General features: G+C 44.0%; 1 protein-coding gene across 1 annotated transcript in view; it reads left to right on the top strand.

Moving 5' to 3' along the window:
* The window catches only part of Ptpn13 (protein tyrosine phosphatase non-receptor type 13), a 167167-nt gene extending 151004 nt beyond the window's left edge, over positions 1 to 16163 (top strand). Inside the window, 9 exon segments of the mRNA XM_076926338.1 lie at positions 474 to 511; positions 3799 to 3902; positions 6227 to 6375; positions 7999 to 8089; positions 9197 to 9534; positions 11694 to 11909; positions 12999 to 13061; positions 15563 to 15637; positions 15639 to 16163. Of these exon segments, the coding sequence (XP_076782453.1) occupies positions 474 to 511; positions 3799 to 3902; positions 6227 to 6375; positions 7999 to 8089; positions 9197 to 9534; positions 11694 to 11909; positions 12999 to 13061; positions 15563 to 15637; positions 15639 to 15839 (1275 nt within the window). The 3' untranslated portion in view covers positions 15840 to 16163.
* Positions 16164 to 21311: the final 5148 nt, after the last annotated feature.

The raw sequence follows: 21311 nt of genomic DNA, 5'->3' as shown, positions 1-21311 counted from the left end.
AAGTTATATAAATGCAAGGGCCCCGAGAGACGGGGTTGGTAGTCATCCAGTGGGTTGTTCATGGTTTGTTAGTAGTCGTGCTCAAAGAATTAACAAAAGGAAAAAAGTTAGGTTCAGGGATCTCTCTCCCCTCTTGTCCTTCTTTCTCTCTTTCTAGTGATCGGGCCAAAATGGGGTTGGGGGAGTGGGAAAGGGTGGGCAAAAGAAGAGCTCACAAGGCTGCGGAGATTGTTTCTTAAAAAGAGTAAGTTTAACTAAAGGTAACCAAAGAAAGTAATTACTATTAACTAACAAAATGTCACAGGCCATGCAGGCAGCTCCAATGCTTTTTGTAGTATGGTAATTGAATGTCATGTGTAATATGAGAATAATAACAGTAACAACATAAAAAGTAACTTGCAGAAAGACTTAAGCTTTATGAGATTGGCTTTGTTACAGTGAACTAATCTGATTTTTATTTCTCTTCATCATAGTCAGTGAGTGGTGGTGAAGGAAAAGTAAACCTTTCAAGGTAAGGCGCGTGCGGGATGCATTGTTCTTTTATCTTATGGAATGATTATTTTTGTTTCCAATAAAGCATTAATTAAATTACGGTTAAATATAGATAAGACTTTTTTTTTTTTTTTTTTTTTTTTAGACAAGACATAGTTCTGATTGGCCTAGAACTTGTTATGTAGACCAGTCTGGCCTCAAACTGGCTGAGAGCCACCTCTGTCTCCCAGAGTGCTGGAATTCAAGGGTGTGTATCACACCCAACTTGATTATTATTTTCCAACATGTGTTCCAGGTACATTCTTTTGACATCTGTATTCTATAGCTGTTGAGGAAGGAAGGAAAGGAAGGAAGGAAGGAAGGAAGGAAGGAAGGAAGGAAGGAAGGAAGGAAGGAAGGAAGGAAGGATTCTAAAAAAAAAAAAGTACCAGAAACAGTGATTCTTCTGCTAAGATTGTGGGTGGGTTTTTTGTTTTTAATTTTTGTCTGTTTTTCTGTGCTTAAAAATTTTTATGTTTTCGTTACTAAGAAGTTGAAGCCAGGGTCAGCAAGATGGCACAGTGGATAAAGGGGCCTGCTGCAAAGCCTGATGACCTGAGTTCAGTCCCTAGGACCGACATGTTAGTGCACTGTAGCATGTGTGCAAATACACATTAAGTGGTTAAATAAAATAAAATGTAATAATATTTCAAATAATATAAAACCAAGGATGTTAGGAAATTATTTTTTTATTTTTTTATCTTGCTTTAAAGAGAAGGTCTCACTATGTAAGCCCTAGCTAGCCTAGAACTTGTTATGTAGACTGGGCTGGTCTTGAACTCATTGAGATCTGCCATTCTCTGCCTCCCTAATGTTGGGATTAAAGGCATTCATCACCACACTTGATCTAAATTCCTATAAACACCACAAAAATTCTCTCTTTGAAAATAGTTTCTAGGGCTAGAGAGATGGCTCAGAGATTAAGGGCACTGGCTGCTCTTCCAGAGGATCCTGGTTCAATTCCCAGCACCCACACTATAGTTCACAACTGTCAGTAACTCCAGTTCCAGAGGATCTGACACCCTCAACACAGACATACACACAAGCAAAACACCAGTGCACATTAAAAAATATTATTATTAAAAAGAAGAAGAAAGAAAATGGTTTCTGGCGCCTGGTGAGCCAGTGGTGGCATACACCTTTAGTCCCTGCACTCCAGAGGCAGGTGGGACTCTGTGACTTCAAGGCCAGCAGAACAAGTTCCAAGACATAGTTTATAGAATAAATAAGATTTTTGTAATAATATATGTCAAAGAAACATTTTATATATGTGTGTATACACATATATTTATAGTTTAGTAAATGATTAAACAAATTATTTGACAATGAGGTTATTTGTATTTTTTTAGAAAAAAGATAATATTAGAATTTTCTCTAAGTTAGAAAAGAAGAAACATACTATTTATTTATAAAGTCACGAGGAGCTAGAGAGATGGCTCAGCAGTTAAGAGCTCTTAAGTTCTGGAGTGCTTTAACAGTGTGCACTGGTGACCTCAGACAGACAACTCCGCCAGTTCCCCTGGTGTCAGAAAATGAGAAACAAAATTTACCTCGTCCTGTTTACCTCACCTGCACCTGAACACTAATTTTCTGCCTAGGTTTCTTTTTCTAACCACTTACTTCACCAAACATGTTTTGTGAATTAGCTTTCCGTAGCCACAACAAAATATCTGGAATAAATTACACTCAAGGAGGAAAGGAGGGGAGGGGGCATGATGTCATAAGTTTCTGTGGACCTTGCTCCTCGGTGGCAGGGAGGACTATCACAGTACACAGCGTGTGGAGCAACGCTAACCTGGTGGCGACTGGAAGTGAAGAGACTAAGGGGAGCTGAGGTCCCTAGAGCCCCTTCAGAAGCACATTTTCAGCTAGCTCCCTGAGGTCCTATCTCCTGAAGGCCCCCGCTGGTCTCCATACACTGTTAGCTGTGGACCAAGGCTTTAGGATGGGGATAGACTTAAGATTCAAATCCTAGCAGGTGGCATCTTGTGTATAGCCCAGAACAATGAGAACTTGAGCTGAGTTTCATTATATTAAATGAAGCCAAGGCTACCCACGCCTGTAGTTGTAGCTACAGATTATGTGTACACACACACACACACACACACACACACTTTCTCTCACAATGTCATGCCCTGTCTGTAAGGTACTTTGTTTCCAAGCATGAGAATCAGAGTTTGAGCCCTAGAACCCAAATTAAAATAAAGCTGAGAGTGGTGCTCTGTGCTTGTAACTAAGCACTGAGGAAGTAGAAAGGAGCAGATCCCTGAGGCTTACTGACTGGCCAGGCTTGAATACTTGGCAAGTTCCAAGAGCTTGAGATATCCTGTCTCAAAAAAGGAAAAAAGTAGATTACACCTGAGAAGCTGTCCCCAAGGTAAGGTAGGTCCTTGCTCCTGCATACACACAAGTACATGCATCCCTCCCACATGCACATAAACCTCTGCTCCTGCACACACACAAGTGCACACATCCCTCAACACACACATATGTACATAGATCCCTGCTCCTGTACATGCAAGTGCTTGCATTCCTTGCACACATATATTCCTTGCACACATATATCCCACACATATGCACACATGTGAAAGAATGAGTTAGGTGCTGATAAGGCTGTAACATCCATGTTGACACAAAACCATCCCCAAAGAGACTTCTTCAGTCTAAGATTTAAAGACCCAGAGTCTGTCTTCAACTAAAGCTGCTACTGTGTGCACTTCACTTTATTTAACTTCTACCATGATTTTAAGAGTTATGGATCAGATCCAGGGCCTTATTTAGGAGTTCTTGTGTTTGTTTCAATTTTTGTTTGTATTTTAGACAAGGTCTTACTATTTTTCCAGGCTGGTGTCCAACTCCAAGGCTCAATTGTCTCAGCCTCCAGAGGAGCTGACAGCATAGACATGTGCTACCATACCCAGTTTGAACTTGATTTTTTTTTTCAAACAGTTTAATTTTTCCATGTATTTATTTATTATGTATGTGTGTGAGTGTGTAGGTGTGTGAGTGTGTATGTGTGTTGGCACACATGCTGCATTGCAAGTATATTGGTCCGAGAGCAACTATGGCAGTTCTTTTCCTTCCATGTGAGTCCCAGGAATGAAACTAGGACGTCAGACTTGACAGCACCTTTGCCCACTGAGCCATCTCACCAGCTCAGGCAGTATAACAATATCATAGTTACTGTAGAGAAACTAAGTGACTTGAATCATGATATTTAAAATTATGCTGGAGACAAAAATATTTCAAGTATGTTTGTTGGTGTAGCTTAACTCAGGCGTCACAAGAAGAGAAGCCCGTCGAAGAGCAAGTCTCTCAGGGAAACAGAGAATCGGCAACAGAGACAACAGACCATGAGGATCCCAGCGAAGGCAAGGATTTCAGTAACAATTTCCTTCATTTGAAACAGCAAGTAGGGAAATCAAAGCTTTTAAATGATGATTTCGCAATACATGGATGGTATTTGCCGTATGTATACGCTCTTCGGTTTTATACAGAAAGCTAAGTCACGTAGACATCGGCCTTGGTTACCATAACTAAATTATTTGCACAGCTAGAGCCTAAAGCTCTCAGTGGCATAGGGGAAAGCACAAAGTATCGTGACTAAAAAATGGAAACTAAAAGTCATGATTTTGCTATCGAATAATGAGAAATAAGGAACTCACCTTACCTGGGGTAAAACTGGTGAGATATCTGAAATTTGAGAGAGAAGTTACCCTTGACTGCCGGCCTTTTCTGGATGTACCTGTCTATCCTTTTGCCAGGTAATTTTCAACTGAACCAGCAGAGAAACACTAGTGTCTTAGTTGGTGTCTGTTAGGGTTTCACTGCTATGAACAGACACCATGACCAAGCCAACTCTTACAAAGGGCATTTCATTGGGGCTGGCTCACAGTTTGAGAGGTGCAGTCCATTATCATCATGGCAGGAAGCACAGCAGTGTGCAGGCAGACGTGGTGCTGGAGAAGGAGCTGAGAGTTCTACATCTTGAAGTGGCTCCCTCCTGCAGGCAGCCAGGAAGGAACTCTCCTCCACACTGGGCAAAACGTGAGCATAGAACCCCACAGTGCCGCACCTCCTCCAACAGTGCCGCACCTCCTGCACTACGGCCACATTGAATACTGCCACTTACCACGGATCAAGCATATTCAAACCACCACAACGCGAGTTCTCCTTTCATATTTGTTAATATTATGTTAATGTCATAAAGGGTGAAGTTTTGTTATCTGAAGTCTATTCCAGTCAGGCTCTCTTTTGCTGTGGTAAGACACCTTGACCAAAGGCAGCTTGTGGCAGACAGGTTGTATTCACCTTACACATTCTGATCACAGTCCATCACTGAGGGAAGTCAGAGGAGAACTCAAGGCAGGACCCAAACCACAGGCCATGGAGGACTGCAGCTCCCTGGCTTGCTTCCTACTGCTCAGCTCAGCTAAGCTCCACTCACAGAACCCAGAACCACCTGCCAGGAGCAGCTCTGCCCACCATCAGCTGAGCCCTTACACGTCCACTGTTAATCAAGAAAGTGCCACCCACACTTGGTACATGCGAGTCTGTCAGAGGCATTTTCTCAAAGTTCTTCCTTCCCAGATAACCCTGGCTTGTGTCAAGTCAACAACAACAAACAAAACAAAAACCACGAAGCACAAAGTCTCAGTACTTTTGTATTGCTTTTGGTTTTTGAGACAGTCTCACTGTGTTCCCCTGTCTCACAGGATGCTACATAGGCCAGACTGGCCTTGGACTCTCAGAGATCAGTTTATCTCTGCTTCCTGAGTGCTGGGGTTAAATGACTTCTTACTATTTTTACGGGAATTAATGGTTTGGAGCCCTTTTCCTCTGTAGACTATTGTGCACAGGGTTCCTATGGACGCCTGCAGCCCACGCTCATCCACTTAGCTGTCCTGCATGCGTGTTGTACTTCAGACAGAGTTAACATATTTTAGATGCAAACTGGGGATCCCACTAACCATGCCCCAGGCAGACACTGAGCTTCCCGAGAGCTCTTGCCCAGCCCCGTATTCTTCATGGTGCTCAGCGTTACTGTCACATGCACATTAGCTGCAGCACCACCGTGCCCTAATGGCTGGATGAGTTGAGGACTTTCCTACATTGTCTGGAGTGGCAATTGCTTTGTGTTAGAAACAGCAGGTACTCACTTAGACCCAGGCTATCCCAGGGTACCTGTTTTAATTCAACTCCTGAATAGCCCAAGCAAAGTACTCTTGTGCAGGGAGAACACTGCCAAATCCAGGACATCAGCACTGAGGGCCATGAGAAGGCAGGGAAAAGGGAAACCCATAGTCTAGTAACATCTCCTGACATGTGGGAATTCTGACCTCTTTTCTCTGTCTTCCCCAGTACTTAGAATCCAGTGCAAAGTAGCAAGGGAACTGGGTAGGTTTTCCTCCTATGAATGGTGCCATTAAAGTCAAGCAAAAATGAACGCATGCTCTTTTCAAAAGCTAAACAACTGAGAGTCTCAAGCCTTCCAGAGCTGTGAGCAGTGGTGAGGTAGCTGTATAGTAGCAAAACCTGTGTGGACCTCAGTCAGACAGACAGACAGACAGACAGACAGACAGACTTCGGCCCCTTTTAATGAGACAGTGGCAAGGGAGAACAGGCTCAAGTGAGCTTGTTTATTCATTAAATCAGCACTGGAGAGAACTGACAGCCATCTGGTCCTTTCTGATAGATCATCTTTTTTTGACGAGTGAAGAGCTGGCAGCTCTGCCGGTAGTCAGAGTCCCTCCCTCTGGCAAGTACACGGGCACACAGTTACAGGCCACCATCCGCACACTTCAAGGCTTGCTTGACCAAGGGATCCCTTCTAAGGAGCTGGAGGTAAGTGGTCCCTGTGTTTATTTGAATGGGAAATGTGTTCAAAGTTAGAAAAGACTTCCCGCTCTTAGAAAACACCAGTTGCTTTCTGTCTTAGTGTTCTATTGCTACAAAGAAACAATATGGCAGCAGCAACTCTTTAAAAAAACATTTAACTGGGGCTGGCTTACAAATCAGCCTTCGGTCCATTATCATGGCGGGAAGCATGGCAGCATGCAGGCAGACATGGCGCTGGAGGTGTAGTGGGGAATTCTACATCCAGATTGTCAGGCAGCAGGAAGGAAGTGAGACGCTGGCTGTGGTTTGAACATCTGAGACCTCGAAGCCCAGCCCCCAGTGACACACTTATTCCAACAAGGCCACACCTACTCCAGCAGGGCCATATTTCTTAATAGTGCCACTCCCTTTGGGCCTGTGGGGGCCATTTTCATTCAAACCAGCACACTTCCCAACACTACTCTGTAGAGCTAACTTCCAAGTCTTAAAAAGTACCATCTTATCATACCTAATGATAAATTAATTTTCCCAGTGAGGATCTTAATGATTCTAATTTAACAAGATTATTTTAACTGCTCAGAACTTGACAGATTTTTCTAATGACATCCTGCATTCCTCATATATAAAAATAAAAAGGTCCTAATGGCACATGTCTATGTTCCCAGCCCTTGGGAGTAAAGGCAGGAGGGTCAGGAGTTCAAAGTCTTCCTGGCTTCTGCAGTAGGGTGTGTTGGTACAAGCAGCTGCTGTGCCAACACAGCCCCTCGGGTGTGCATGCCGGGTTGTAGCCCTTGCTCCTGTGTTGCAGGAGAAACAAAGGTACACTGGGCTTGGGGGTCACCTTCCTCTCCCTCAAACCACCAGCTCCTCTGCTCACTCCTTCCTTGGCACTGAAGGGAGGTGCTTCTCTGAGAGCTGCTGCTATGTGCTTGCACTCTGAAGGCTCCCTGGACCACTCAGTACCCGAGGTTTATGCCTCCTCTCCTTAAGTCTCCCTTTGTAGAGTGGATGTATCTTCTTTAAGGTTTGGGGGGCTCTATCCCAGCACCTTGGAAGCACAGCTCTGTTTCCTCCGCTAACATCTAAATTTCTAAAAGGCACGTCACCATGTTTGTTGATTTCTGTATTGCCTCTTGAGAGCTCTAAGTTCTCTCAGATAGACTGCCTTTCCTTACACGGTGCTCCCAGCACTTACCGCACCAGCACTCACTGCAGTGCCTTGCACATGTGTAGAAGCAGTCATGAAAAGGAGAATGAATTGACTCTCTGACTGTCCATAACAGCAATACCACATACTGCGGTCCATGACTGTATACATGATATTGTCAAGAAAATTCTCCAGATGTTGCCTTAAGCCAGACTTGCCTTTGTAGTTTTTCCCCCCTCTTTTAGGATTATAGACAGTTTTAAATGGAAATTAGAACATAGGTTAAGAAGTGCTGTCTTATTAGTTAGCTGATCGTGACATGTCCAGTCAAAGGTTCCTGCAGTTAATTCATTCAGCAGCAGCTTACGGATCTGTGTTCATTAGCACTCGCAGCCGTAATCAGTGCGGTAGAAGCGTTTCTCTTGCCTAACGTATTGCTTCAGTCAACAAATTTAACCTTATATCCATTTTGTTACTTGTAGAACCTTCAAGAATTAAAACCTTTGGATCAGTGTTTGGTTGGACAGACTAAGGAAAACCGCAGGAAGAACAGATACAAAAATATCCTTCCCTGTGAGTTCCGGGGTCTGTGTGTGTGTGTGTGTGTATGTGTGTGTGTGTGTGTCCGTCCCTGTGAATTCCAGGGTGGGTCTGACTGTGTGTGTCTGTCCCTGTGCATTCTGGTATGGCTCTAATTATATGTGCAGTGAGTTCCAGATCAACCTAGACCACATAGAAAAGCCCTGTCTCTAGAAAAAAAGGAAAGGAATCTAAGAAAGGTTTTAAAATGGAGAAGATGACAATTTAGCATGAAGTAGATGGGAGTTGTTGTATGAGGCCAAAACCATGCAGACTTTATCTTACAGGCAGAACAGGACAAACTATAAATACAAAGTAGTTAATGTATTGTTAAGAAACAAACTCTGAACTAAGAGATGAAAGTCAAGCAATAAATTTCAAAACCTATTTTTAAAGGCTCTACCTTGGTTACCACCAAGGTACTCCTTGTTAAATTTATAAATATTTAAAATAAATATGGGGCCAGGTAAAGAAAGGTACTTGCCACCAAGGGGAGAGAGACAATCCTGTTAAGGTGTCCTATGTCCTCCACACTTGTGGGTGGCAGCCACACATACCCTAAAACCACACAAATAAATACAAAATGACAAAATAAAAGGTTTGTTCTTCTCATATATACACAAGAATTAGAGATGTCAGTCATGTCTCTAGCAGCCACTTCAGTATCACTTCAGAGTGAGCTTTTGTTCTGTGAAAGTGTCCCATCACTCAGAACCTGGTGTCTAATTATGGTTAGAGAAGCAACAATGGACATAGAAGTAACAATGTTTGTTGGTTTCTCTAGTTGCTTACTATCAAGGTCTCCTGTGTTTGTTCAATTTATACTTTCAGTTACATCTGTTACCACATTAGTAATACATATTTACTCTATAGTAGTCAACCCCAAGTTTCATAGAAAGCCACCAAGCTGACATTTAGATAGAGTTTAACAAAAACCATAAATACGACCTGGACTGCGGTTGAAAATGCACTCCATCAACGCATGATGGCAAGTTCAAGGAGGGCCATTGGAGCCATTCTGGTCTTTGACTCCCATGTTTTGTGAAATTCATGGTGACAATACATGATGGTGATGTGCCCTTTCACTGTGGACATTCACAGATGACACCACAAGAGTACCTCTTGGGGATGAAGGCGGATACATCAATGCCAGTTTCATCAGGATCCCGGTGGGGACACAGGAATTCGTGTACATTGCCTGCCAGGGGCCTCTGCCCACAACTGTGGGGGATTTCTGGCAGATGGTTTGGGAGCAGAACTCTACAGTGATAGCAATGATGACGCAGGAGGTGGAAGGGGAAAAGATCAAATGCCAGCGGTACTGGCCGAGTATCCTTGGAACAACAACCATGGCCAACGAGAGGCTGCGCCTGGCCCTCCTGAGAATGCAGCAGCTGAAGGGATTCGTCGTGCGGGTGATGGCCCTGGAGGACATTCAGGTCAGTCACTCGTAAGCCCTGTCTCCTCTTCAGAAAGCAGGCCTGCACGCCCTCTGTGAGGCCACAACGAGAGCAGGTCAGCTACTATCTTTTTATTTTTGAGACCAGGTCTAATGTAGCCCAGGCTGACCTCAAAGTCGCTATATAGCTACAACAATCTGCACATCCTAATCCCACTGCTTCTACCTCCCGAGTACTGGGATTCTGGGAATGTGTGATCCTATAAAACCACACCCAGCATTCAGTAGAGTTTCAAGTGGGGCCCTCACACAGTTTCCTCTGGAAGATGCTGTATTAGAACAAATCATGGGGTTTCTAACATGATCATCAGTCTGTGCTTAGGAATAAAGAGCACAAAACAGTTCATAAGCTGTAATGTGCATAGAAACATGAGGAGGAGGATTTTTGGGGGGACAAGATTTCTCTGTGTCACCCAGGCTGTCCTGGAACTCATTCTGTAGACCAGGCTAAGCTGGCCTTGAACTCAAGAAATTAACCTACTTCTGCTTCCCAAGTGCTGGGATTGAAGGCCTGTGCCAGCACACCTGACAACACTTGCTTTGTGAACACCTACAAGGTCCAACGACTAAGTAGACTAAATCAAGCTGTTTGAAGAAATCGTGGCTATGGAAACATGTCTTGAAGGCAGCTTACGTATTTTGCTGGTGTGCACAGTTGTGCCCTGTCAGCTGTCATTTACGTGCTTCGTGCACACGTGTCAAACACACCAGATAAAGTCAGTGCACGTTATCTAGTGACGGCCCTCGGAGAGAGCCAGCTGTCTGTTTCTTCAGTGTGGCATTCCCTCACTGGTACACCCTTCCCGGAAACATGAGCTATGCGGAGCCATGTTTGCTACTGAATCTTTAACTTTCTTCAGTGTTTCTTGATTTTCTTCCTATGTGTATATGTGTGTTTATGTGTATACATGGATATATAGGCATGTCTATGTACATGTGTAGGCTGGAGGTTGATGCTGGCTCTCCACCGCCCTTGAGAAAGACTGTCTGACTGAACATGGAGCTCGTGGATTGAGCTGCTCTGCCCCAGGAATTCTCCTGTCTCCATCTTCCCAGCACCGGGGTTGAAGGGCAATCCCAATGCCTACCTTTTTCTGTGGATGCTGGGGATCCAAACTCAGATTCTCATGCTTATGTGACAAGCACTTTAACCACTAGCTTTCTTCAGCTTTTCTAGAAAAAGAAAAAGTCTACTGATTCATTTTTGTTGACATCATGTGAGAATTACCTTTATGGTCTATTATTTATACATGTTCGAGATTTTAGTCTTTTATGAAACCTAAACATTTTAATTGACATATAAAAATTGTTTGTGTTCCTAGGTACCACGTGATGTTTTGGTTCACACAAGCTCACCCATTGCTCAGATGAGCTTAGCTGCTCGGTTTTCCTCTAGTGACTTGATCATGTATCATACATGTGGTAGTAGAACTCAAACCCTGGAGTGGACCCCAGGTCCAGCATTTTAACCACAGGCAAAGGCCATTCCAAACCCACAGAGCTTGCTGCCTCCTCCGTGTGGGGCACTGATGTTAACAGTGCTGCTGGAGAAATGAGTCAGGGAAAGGAACGGTTGCTGGACACTGAGATGCAGGTTGTGTGTTCGGCGACTCGGGACAGCCTGAGAGGATGCATTTGAGGAAAACGGGAGCAGATAATAAAGCCACAGAGGATCCCGGGGGAGGAGGTGTTCTAACGGGAAAGAAATAATAAAGCTTCTGAGATTGGCTTTGCCATACATGTAGTTTAAATGAGCCCACAGGAGCTAGGTGTGACTTTGGCCTTGTGTACCCAAGAACCTGGATACCATCCCCAGCCACTAGGACTGGGCAGTGGTGATGCAGTCTGCATATTTCTTTTCTATCTGTTGTTGTTGTTGCTGTGTTGTTGTTATAATGTTGCTGGTTTTAGTCACAGTCTTGCTCTATACCCTAAGCTGGCCTTGAACACTCCGCCCTCCTCTCTCCGTCTAAATACTGGAAATTAGCCATACGCCACCATACCCAGCTTTGTGTGTTTGTGATGCCTTTTCTTTTGATCTGATCCAACATACCACCCAAATTTGAAACATGGAAGTAATATTATAAGGATCTGACTTAGGGATAGGTGACATTGTAACTCACTGTTTCACGCTTTCAGACAGGGGAGGTGCGACATATTTCTCATTTGAATTTCACTGCCTGGCCAGACCATGATACACCCACGCAGCCGGATGACCTGCTCACCTTTATCTCCTACATGAGACACATCCGTAGGTCGGGCCCAGTCATCACACACTGCAGTGCTGGCATTGGACGGTCAGGGACCCTCATTTGCATAGACGTGGTCCTGGGGCTAATCAGCCAAGATCTCGAGGTAAGTACGAGGTGCGGCGCTGTTCAGTGCCCTGGCTGCTTAAATGTGTGCGGAGGCTCTGTGGGCTCCGCCCGGTTTCACCTCGTGCACACCTTAAGCTGCTCTGTCACGACTTCCAAAGTCCAAAAGTCAGTCCACTTTATAAAAGAAAAATATTGGGCTTTGTCCTTGTTACCTATGGATAATAAATGAATAATTTTGTTTGAAAATTAATGCTAATCTATTGCTCTGAGTAGTTACTCTTAATTTTTAAATATTTTAGAAATATTACTGCCGGGCGGTGGTGGCGCACTCCTTTAATCCCAGCACTTGGGAGGCAGAGGCAGGTGGATTTCTGAGTTCAAGGCCAGCCTGGTCTACAGAGTGAGTTCCAGGACAGCCAGGGCTACACAGAGAAACCCTGTCTCGAAAAACCAAAAAAAAAAAAAAAAAAAAAAAAAAAAAAAAAAAAAAAAAGAAAAGAAAAAGAAATATTACTAAAGTATTACTAAAGCACGTAATGGTGTGATCTTACTTTGACTCTCACCTAAACTTATTATGAATCCTCCTTAATTGCCAAAATATCTTGCATTTAAATATATATATATATATATATATATATATATATATATATATGCACACATGTATATGTACATGTATGTATACTGATTAAAACCACTGCCTCTTAAATGGTTTTAAATGAAGCAGTCCTACCCAGTGCTTGATACTATTATAACCTATAACTATTAACTAGTGGGGCAGACCCCCAACAGTCCAGTCTGCCCTTGTTTCAGACTGTGAAGCATCAGCTAAATTTAAAGGATATAGAATTTTATTCTGGACAGCAGTGTGTGAGGAATACTGCTTATATTATTTTTTATACTTTAAGAAATTAGCTAAATTTTAGAGGAAGAGAACTTGTATTGAAGATTTTTGAACATAGTAGACTCTAATTCTTACAAACACTATATCATAAAAAGTCAGTTCAAGAAGTCATTGTATACTGGAGAGTTGGAAGAGTGGTAAGGAGGGGCGGGGGTGGAGACCCCACAGGGGAGCACCTTCGCATCACCCGGGCTGTGTCTAATGCTCTGCTCTGTGTCCTGGCAGTTTGACATCTCTGACCTAGTGCGCTGCATGAGACTACAAAGGCACGGCATGGTGCAGACCGAGGTGAGTCCTCCCACGCTGAGGAGGGTTTGTTCTAGGACTGATCATTTAAAAGTTTCTCTTAAGCGTTTTCTCTTTTTCTTTCTTTCTGAGATGATCTTGCTATGGCCCAGGCTGACCTGGAACTGTAGGGCTCAAACACTCTTCTTGCCTCAGGCTGAGTAACTGGAGGATCGAAGAAAGCCCCACCCTTTGCCCATCAATCTTTTTTTGAAGGTTTCCTTCCATGTTATAACGTAAAACCAACATCACTGTCATAAAGGACCTTTCTTTAGCATGAATACTAGTTCAGAAAATAAGTATTTTAGACTATCAGTTTTTTTAAATGGAGAACAGGAGCCAGGGAGATAGCTCCTCAGTGAAGTAACTTGTCATGAGGTCTGGGTTTGAGCCTCAAACGCTACATGAAAATCCAGGCACAGGCTGGGAGGGTGGACTCAGGCAAGTTCCTGAATCTATGAGCTCCAGCCAGTGAGAGAACCTGTCTCAAAAAGGAGGGGGTGGGGGGGAAGGCACCTAGGAAACAACACCCAAGGCTGTCATCTGGCTCCTCACATGTGCACATACATGCATGTGTGCACGCAGCCTCCTCATGTGTATGCACACACACACCCAAGGCTAGGCTCCTCATGCATGTGCACAGGCACAAACACATACAAGGGGAGGGAGGGAGGAATTCAGTGTCCCCACTAAGTTGTTCACAGAGAGTAGACATGTTGGAGGCTCAGTGTGAGAATGGTGCTGCTACTGCCTGTTGGGGCTCGTCCCCATCTTGGTCTCCAGCCTTTAGAAGACAGCAGCAGCCCAGGGAGGCCGAGAAGGACTGTGGGGCGCTGGCCAGGCAGCTCCCATAGCTGGTACTGTTGTGTTCATTCTTTCCTAAAACTGAACACCCTGACTCCAGCTGAAGCCACTGTCACAGGAAATGCACTGTTCAAAGATGAGCCAAGCATCTCTAAGTCCTTCCACCTGCCTTCCTTCCTTCTAGATTGGGACTGCAAGGTAGATGTAAAACAAGCATTTTCACAGAGTCACATTTATCTTGTCTTAAAAACATGGCCATTCCCGACTTTAACTTGGCCACTTTTCCAGTTGTGCCGAGTTTTGATTCAAATTAAGGCTCCATAAGCATTAAGCTGATTTGCAGCCATGTTGTGTCTAGCTAGGGAAGCCATGTCTTTTTTTTTTTTTTTTTTTGCCAAGTGTTCATTAAAAACATTTGAGATCGATGCACCAGGAGTTACTCCAGTGCCTGGGGCCCATCATTGAGTCAGACACACCCTGCCACAGAACCCGAGACACTCGAGTGGGGCGCTGAGTTCGACAGGCCATGGAGTAGCTCTGAATGTGATGAGCACTTTAGTGTAGAGAAGTGAAGGAAGCCAACCATTGCTGTTGGGGAATTCAACTCAAAACCCAGTGACACCAATAAGAAAATAGCTGCAGCCAGGCCTCGTGCCCCACGCTTTTAGCACTGTATTAGAACAGGAATTCCTCTGGGGAGGGACACACAGGTTAGAGGCAGCAAGATGGCTGCCTACGGAGCCATGACAGTGGAGAGACAAGTGAATGGACTTCCCACGGTGGGCAGTGTTGAGAGAAGTCTGCTGTGAGTATCACCGCAGCGCACAAAAACTGGGATGAACAGCAGGAAGCCTACAGGTAGCTAACATCTCAGCTCAGTCTCTGGGTAAGCTGCAGCTGTCTAGGTCTGCATGGAATTCCTGCTCACACACGTACGTGCAACAGTTAGAACTGAGTTCCAGCTGGACTTTCCATTTAATATACTGCGGGTTGTGGGTTTTTTTTTTTTTTTTTTTAGATTTTACTTTAAGATCTGCTGGAGCTGTACTTACAGGTAGGTAGCTGTGAGCCACCATGTGGGTACTAGAAACCAGACTCTGATATTCTGCAAGACCAGCAAGTACTCTCAATTGCTGAGCCATCTCTCCAACCCATTGTGATTTCTTTCCATTTATTTTCAGATTCATTAATTCTCTGTCAAATAGATAAAAAAAAAAAAAAAAAAAAAAAAAAAAAAACCACTTCAATCCCAGTATCATCAGCTTAGACATTAACTTCACCAGGACTCATTTATCAGTGCCCATTTACTTTACTCTATATTAAAAACATTGAAAAAAATTACTTCATAGATGATACTTAAAGATTACACTTTAATTTCTATTTCTATATTTTTGCTATGAAATACTTAAAAGAAGTTTGTTTTAGTAGATTCATGTCTTTTAACTTTTTCACATTTTAAAACAAGATGAGTTAGTTCGGTAAACCTAGAGAAGTATAGGTTTTAGAGATTGGGGGTGTAGCTCAGTAATGGAGGGCTTGCCTCGAAAGCCCGCAGCCCTGGGTTTGGCCCTACACAGGTCTGCACACTGGCTCTTACATTCAGCATTTAAACAAAAAGTTCCTATTTCCAAATTTCTCAAGCACCTACTGTGTGTAAAGTTATGTAATACTTCCCCTGTCTCCCCGCCTCTCCCCTACAGGGTCAGTATGTCTTCTGCTATCAAGTCATCCTCTATGTCCTGACACATCTTCAGGCTGAAGAACAGAAGGCGCAGTCAGGGCTCCCTCAGTGACTCAGAGCAGCCTCCACAGACTAGCATCTCTCTGTGCCTCCAGGCGACTCCTGCTCTCCACTCAGGTGAGAGCAGCAAGGCCAAGCAGCACCACGGTGTCAAGTCCCTTATGCTTGAAGGACAGGCGTTCCCGTCAGATATGAACATCAAGATGCTGTGTTTTTACAACCACTTTAACCTCTAATGGTTCTCAAGACTCCATCTCTAACTGAACAAGCAGGCCTTAGGGCTGGGGACAGCATTTGATCAGAGTGGACGATGTTACAAAGACATACCGAGTCTATTTTTAATGTACCAAATTCTGTTTATAGCAAAAATTTTTCCAGTATTTTAATAAAGTAGATTTATTTTATAGGGGATACTTGAAGCCAGTATTTAAGCTTTTAATGACAGTAATATTGGCATAGAAGAGAAACTAGCAATGTTTACTGTATCCGTTTCTAATGTTTACTACATATAATTTCCTGTAATATATTTATATACTTTTCATGAACATGGAGTTATCTGATACTGTTTGTACCTGTGTTATCTCACTTTGTAAATAAAACTACACCTTAAAAGATAGACAACTACTCCGGGCAATGGTGGCACATGCCTTTAATCCCAGAACTTGGGAGGCAGAGGCAGGCAGATTTCTGAGTTCAAGGCCAGCCTGGTCTACAAAGTGAGTTCCAGGACAGCCAGGGCTACACAGAGAAACCCTGTCTCGAAAAACAAAAACAAACAAACAAAAAAAAAAAAAAAACAAAACAAAAACACACACACACACACTAATTTACACATCATCATCATCAGTGTTCCATGCCTCTGGCTGTTAGCCAGACACTAATAGCTGTTCCCCATTTGGTCAAGTCATACCAGGTGTGAGGTACTGTAAGGCCCCCACGAAGGGAGGACCTCACCTAAGCCTCAGAAATTCATGGCCACCCAATAACTCACAAGACACCGAACTTGATGTAATCAGCAAGAGGTATATTTCCATCAACACGTTGAGGTCAAGACCCGTATAGCCCACCCAGGGGCAATGGGGTCTGACCCTGGGGCTTTGGAGACAGAATTTAAAGCCAAAAACCACAACCTAGGGGGAGTGAAGGGGGTTATTGGAAAGCACCTGTGGAAAGTACCAGCCCATTATTCAGTTTGTGACAGGGTCCAAGGCACAGTCATGGGGAACATTTTGTATAGGCTATTCTCAAAGATCCTATTCATAATCAACCATCTGCCTTGTGGTCAGCCAAGTTCCTGAAACACAGAGCTCACGACTAAGTGAGCTCTTGGTTCTGCTCAGCCTGCTAGGAGTTTTGAAATTTTTTAACCCGTTCTTTTCCCCACTTCTTCTGATGTAAGGGTTTTAATCATAAAACTAAATTTTAGTATCTTTATAATCTAGATTTTCTTGACCCTGTAAAGCGTGATATTATTGGCATAACATCAAAATCTGAACAGCACTTATTTTTTCTAACAAAGGTAACTAATCTATTTAGAGATGTCTTCAACTTTCACCACTATGGGGGTGGTCAGGACCACCAGGTATGGTCTTTTCTAGTGAGGCTCAAGGTTCTCCACCTGGTGGTGGCAGATGAGAACAGCATCTCCAACCTGGAACTGATGAGGTACACTCAGATCTCCAGTCTCATAAGCTTCTTTTAACTGCTCCCAGACCTCATGTTGGACCACCTCAAGAGTTTTCATATGGGCAAACAGGGATTTAGAACATCAGAATCATATGCTCCACCTGTCTCAATAAGTGGTGGAGACCCCCCCCCCCCACCATAAAATCTTATAAGGTGTTAGCTGAAATCATAACCTGGAACAAGGCAAAAGGAAGGAGGGCTGTCCAGTCATCCCCACCAGTCTCCAAGACTAATTTAGTTAAGGTCTATTTAATAGTTCTATTTATCTTTTTTACCTGTGCTGAGCTCTGGGGTCTGTAAGCACAATGTAATTTCTAATTAATCTCCAGCTAGGTGGCCAGTCCCTGACTTACCTGGGCAACAAAGACAGGTCTATTGTCAGACCCAATTATCTTGGGTATTTTAAACCTGGGGAAGTTCTCTTCTAAGATCTTCTTAGCCACCATGTTGGCAGTCTCAGTCTTTGTAGGAAAGGCTTCTACCCAGCCTGAAAAAGTATCTATAAAGACTAACAAATATTTGTTACCATATTTAGCAGGTTTGACTTCCGTGAAGTCCACTTCTCAGTAGGCCCCAGGTCTGTCTCTTTTGAAGTCTTCCTGGGGGACATCTTGAATACCCAACGTTAGTCAGGGCACAGGCCTCACAATTTTTTACTACTGCTTCAGCTACATCAGATAAGTTCACCACATAAAATTGAGAGGACTTTACCAAATTCTTCAGGTGTTTAGCTCTTAGGTGAGCTAAATGATGTAAGTTTGTCACATATCTTTGTCCTCTCTGTGGAAGGACTATTTTTAACATGGACATCAAGATATTTTCTAGGGCTTTCAACAGTCAGGATCATAGCTCTTTGAGCAGCCTTTTTAGCAGTCAAATCTGCCATCTGATTTCTTTTAGCAACAGCATCTTGAGTTTTCTGATGTCCCAGACAATGAATTATGGCCACTTTTTTAGGCAAATGGATGGCCTCGAGGAGACTCAGTAGTTTTTTTGTTCTTAATGTCTTTTCCTGCAGAAGTCAGCAGTCCCTCTGTCTGTAAATTGTCCCGTGACTATGGGCAGTGGCAAAAGCATACCTGTTATCAGTGTCCTTTCTGCCAAGCTGCTGGCCCAAAGCACTTATTTTCTATCTACCACTGCTGCTCCCACCATCCGCTTACCTTCAATCACAAAGCTGCTCCCGTTCGTATGCCAGTTCAGACTTCCTGGCCAAGGTTGGTACTTTCCACAGGTGCTTTCCAATAACCCCCCTTCACTCCCCCTGGGTTGTGGTTTTTGGCTTTAAATTCTCTCTGTCTCCAAAGCCCCAGAGTCAGACCCCATTGCCCCTGGGTGTGCTATACGGGTCTTGACCTCAACATATTAATGGAAATATACCTCTTGCTGATTACATCAAGTTCGGTGTCTTGTGAGTTATTGGGTGGCCATGAATTCCTGAGGCTTAGATGAGGTCCTCCCTTCGTGGGGGCCTTACAGTACATCCAAGGCCCTGGTATTAATAAGGGCTGGAATGGAGTCATCATCTGACTTGCTTTTCCCTACCTTTGAGTGACACCATACTCCCAGCTTCCCAGATGTTCATAATACATACAAACCAAGGCACAGTCAGAGATATCAATCTGCTCCCTGAGGTTCAACGTTTGATTTTTCAGAACCGGAAGGACAAGGCTTGTGCTCCAAGAAAGTGCACAGTGATTCTTGAGCACCTTCCCCAAATCCTGACTCAGGCACCCCATCCCCATTCTAACACCCAGGTCTCCTGCAAGCCTCCCAGCATGCTCCACTTCTGAGCCATTTCTGATCTTACAAGTATAGCCATTGCTAGGATTCATACCTGAGGAGACCAGGCTCTGAAAGCTACACACAACCCATGTGGTGCCTTTGACTACCTCCCTACCGGGTAAAAAGTCTGCGTAGTGGCCCTGCCTTGGAATTGGTTCCACCCAGCACAAAAACCATCCTCACCCAATTCCTAATCCAAAGCATGTTCATAGGTTAAGTTGTAACCAACATTATCATTTTTGGGTGGGGGAAGGAGGAAGGAAGCTTTATTAATATCAGGATGCCTGGGCCACAGAGGGCCAGGAGCCAGCACAGCTGGGGGCCATTCGCATTGAGCATTGAGCAGGGGAATCCTGTTCAACCGGGTGAGAGCAGCACTCTAGGAGACTTTCTAGAAAGAATGTAACAAGAATATAGCCAGGAAATAAATGGAAACTGAGAAGATGTGAGTTGAGGTCTCTAGCTGCGGGCGTCCAGGTGGGAGGTTTTTATGATTGTTCCCCAAGCTAATCTGGGCCCCAGCTCCACCCCCATGGAATGGCAGGGTCACGATAGTTAAGTGCCAGGTCTGACTCGAGTGGCTGCTCTGAATGACAAGTAGCTCTCTAGATCGTCCTCTGAAGAGCATAGGTGACCACATGTGGAGTAGATACAAGCACCAGTCAGGCCTGGCTACACATCACATCACTGCCACAAAGTTCATCAGGGAGAACAGGCCAGGTGACAGCTGGCCTGCTACACAGCGACTCCCCGAGACAACTCTGCCATAGAAAGGAAGGCCCCGTGATAAAGGAAGGTCTTAGAAAAGTGAGCTAGATTATATCCTAAGATAAATGCTAGAGAATGTGGAGAAAATGGAAGTCGTACACAATGTTGGTAGGGAGAGAAATTAGTGCAGCCACTGAATGGCACTTCCTCAAACATCTCCACTTGGGCTACCTTGTAGTCCAGCTATACTAGTCTGCATACCACCAAAAGAAATGCCTGCACACTGGTGTTTACTGTAGCTCTTGATAGAGTAGCTGTGCTGTAGAACCAGCCCATGTGCTCTTCAGCAGATCTGGGGATTTTGTTAAGTATGTATACACAGAGGATTATCATTCAGCTATCAAGACAGAAATCTGCCACTGTCAGGAAGATGGATGTAACTAGAGATGCCCTTTTAAACAAAGAGAAAGTTCTTACATGTGGAGATACCAAGAAAATCTTGAGATATTCATTACTGGGGGATAGGAAGGAGTTTGGGGTGCAGGGCAAGGATGAAAGAGGATTGCCCGGATATGACCAATGCTTGCCATTCAACCATAGTGAATTCCACTCACATGTACAGGTAGTATGCTCACTTTAACAGCATGGCATTGTATACAGTCACAACTGCTGCAGAATGAGAACCAGGCAGGCATTGTGGCTCACACCTGTAATCCCAGCACCAAGTCAGGATTGTCATGGGTTCAAGGCCAACCCAGGCTACAGAGTTCCAAGGCAGCTTACTGAGACCTGCATCTAACTTTTCTAGACATGCCTGGTAGAAATACTTCTACATCATCCTGATAAGCAAGAGAGAAGTGGGCATGAGGAGAGGTGTTTTTCAGCTTTGTTCACAGGGAACCTGCCCGATCTTTTGGTTTAGAGATGACCAGTTATTAAAATGTGGCAAGACAAAGTCAAGAAACTCAGGGTAGCTTGCAGCAGCTGCTTCAGCCATAAATGCTTACAGTGGGAGAAATGTTAGTAAAATTTTAATTCAGAAATAGTTGAGGTAGGTTTTTTTTTTTTTTTTTGGGGGGGGGGGGTCTGGCTGTCTTGGAAATCACTCTATAGACCATGCTGGCATCAGAGATCCAGCTGCCTCTGCCTCTGCCTCCCTAATGCTAGCATTAAAGGTATGTACCACCACTGCCAAGCTTCAAGGAACCTTCTTAGGATGTGTTTGACAAATTACAGGTTAACCTACAGAAAATTTGAAGACAATAAAAATATAATGTACCAATTTCAGTTTGTATTTTAGTGCAGATAACCATAAAGCGCCCAACCGTGCTGACCCAAGCAGGACATCTGTTTTCTTATGTTAGGAAGTAAACTCAGAATGTGAAAGTGACTTGTGGTGTGTCACCCATGGGCCACCAGGGGGGACTTGAATGATGGAGCTGACTAGACCAGTACTCCCTTCCTCCCTCAAATCTCCATCTCTGTCCCTCTAGAAGTTTGGTTAGTCAAAGAGAATGACCTCTGCTAGA

This window comes from Arvicanthis niloticus, chromosome 27, assembly GCF_011762505.2.
Source record: "Arvicanthis niloticus isolate mArvNil1 chromosome 27, mArvNil1.pat.X, whole genome shotgun sequence".
Classification (NCBI taxonomy): Eukaryota; Metazoa; Chordata; class Mammalia; order Rodentia; family Muridae; genus Arvicanthis; species Arvicanthis niloticus.
This window is presented reverse-complemented; position numbering and strand designations above follow the sequence as displayed.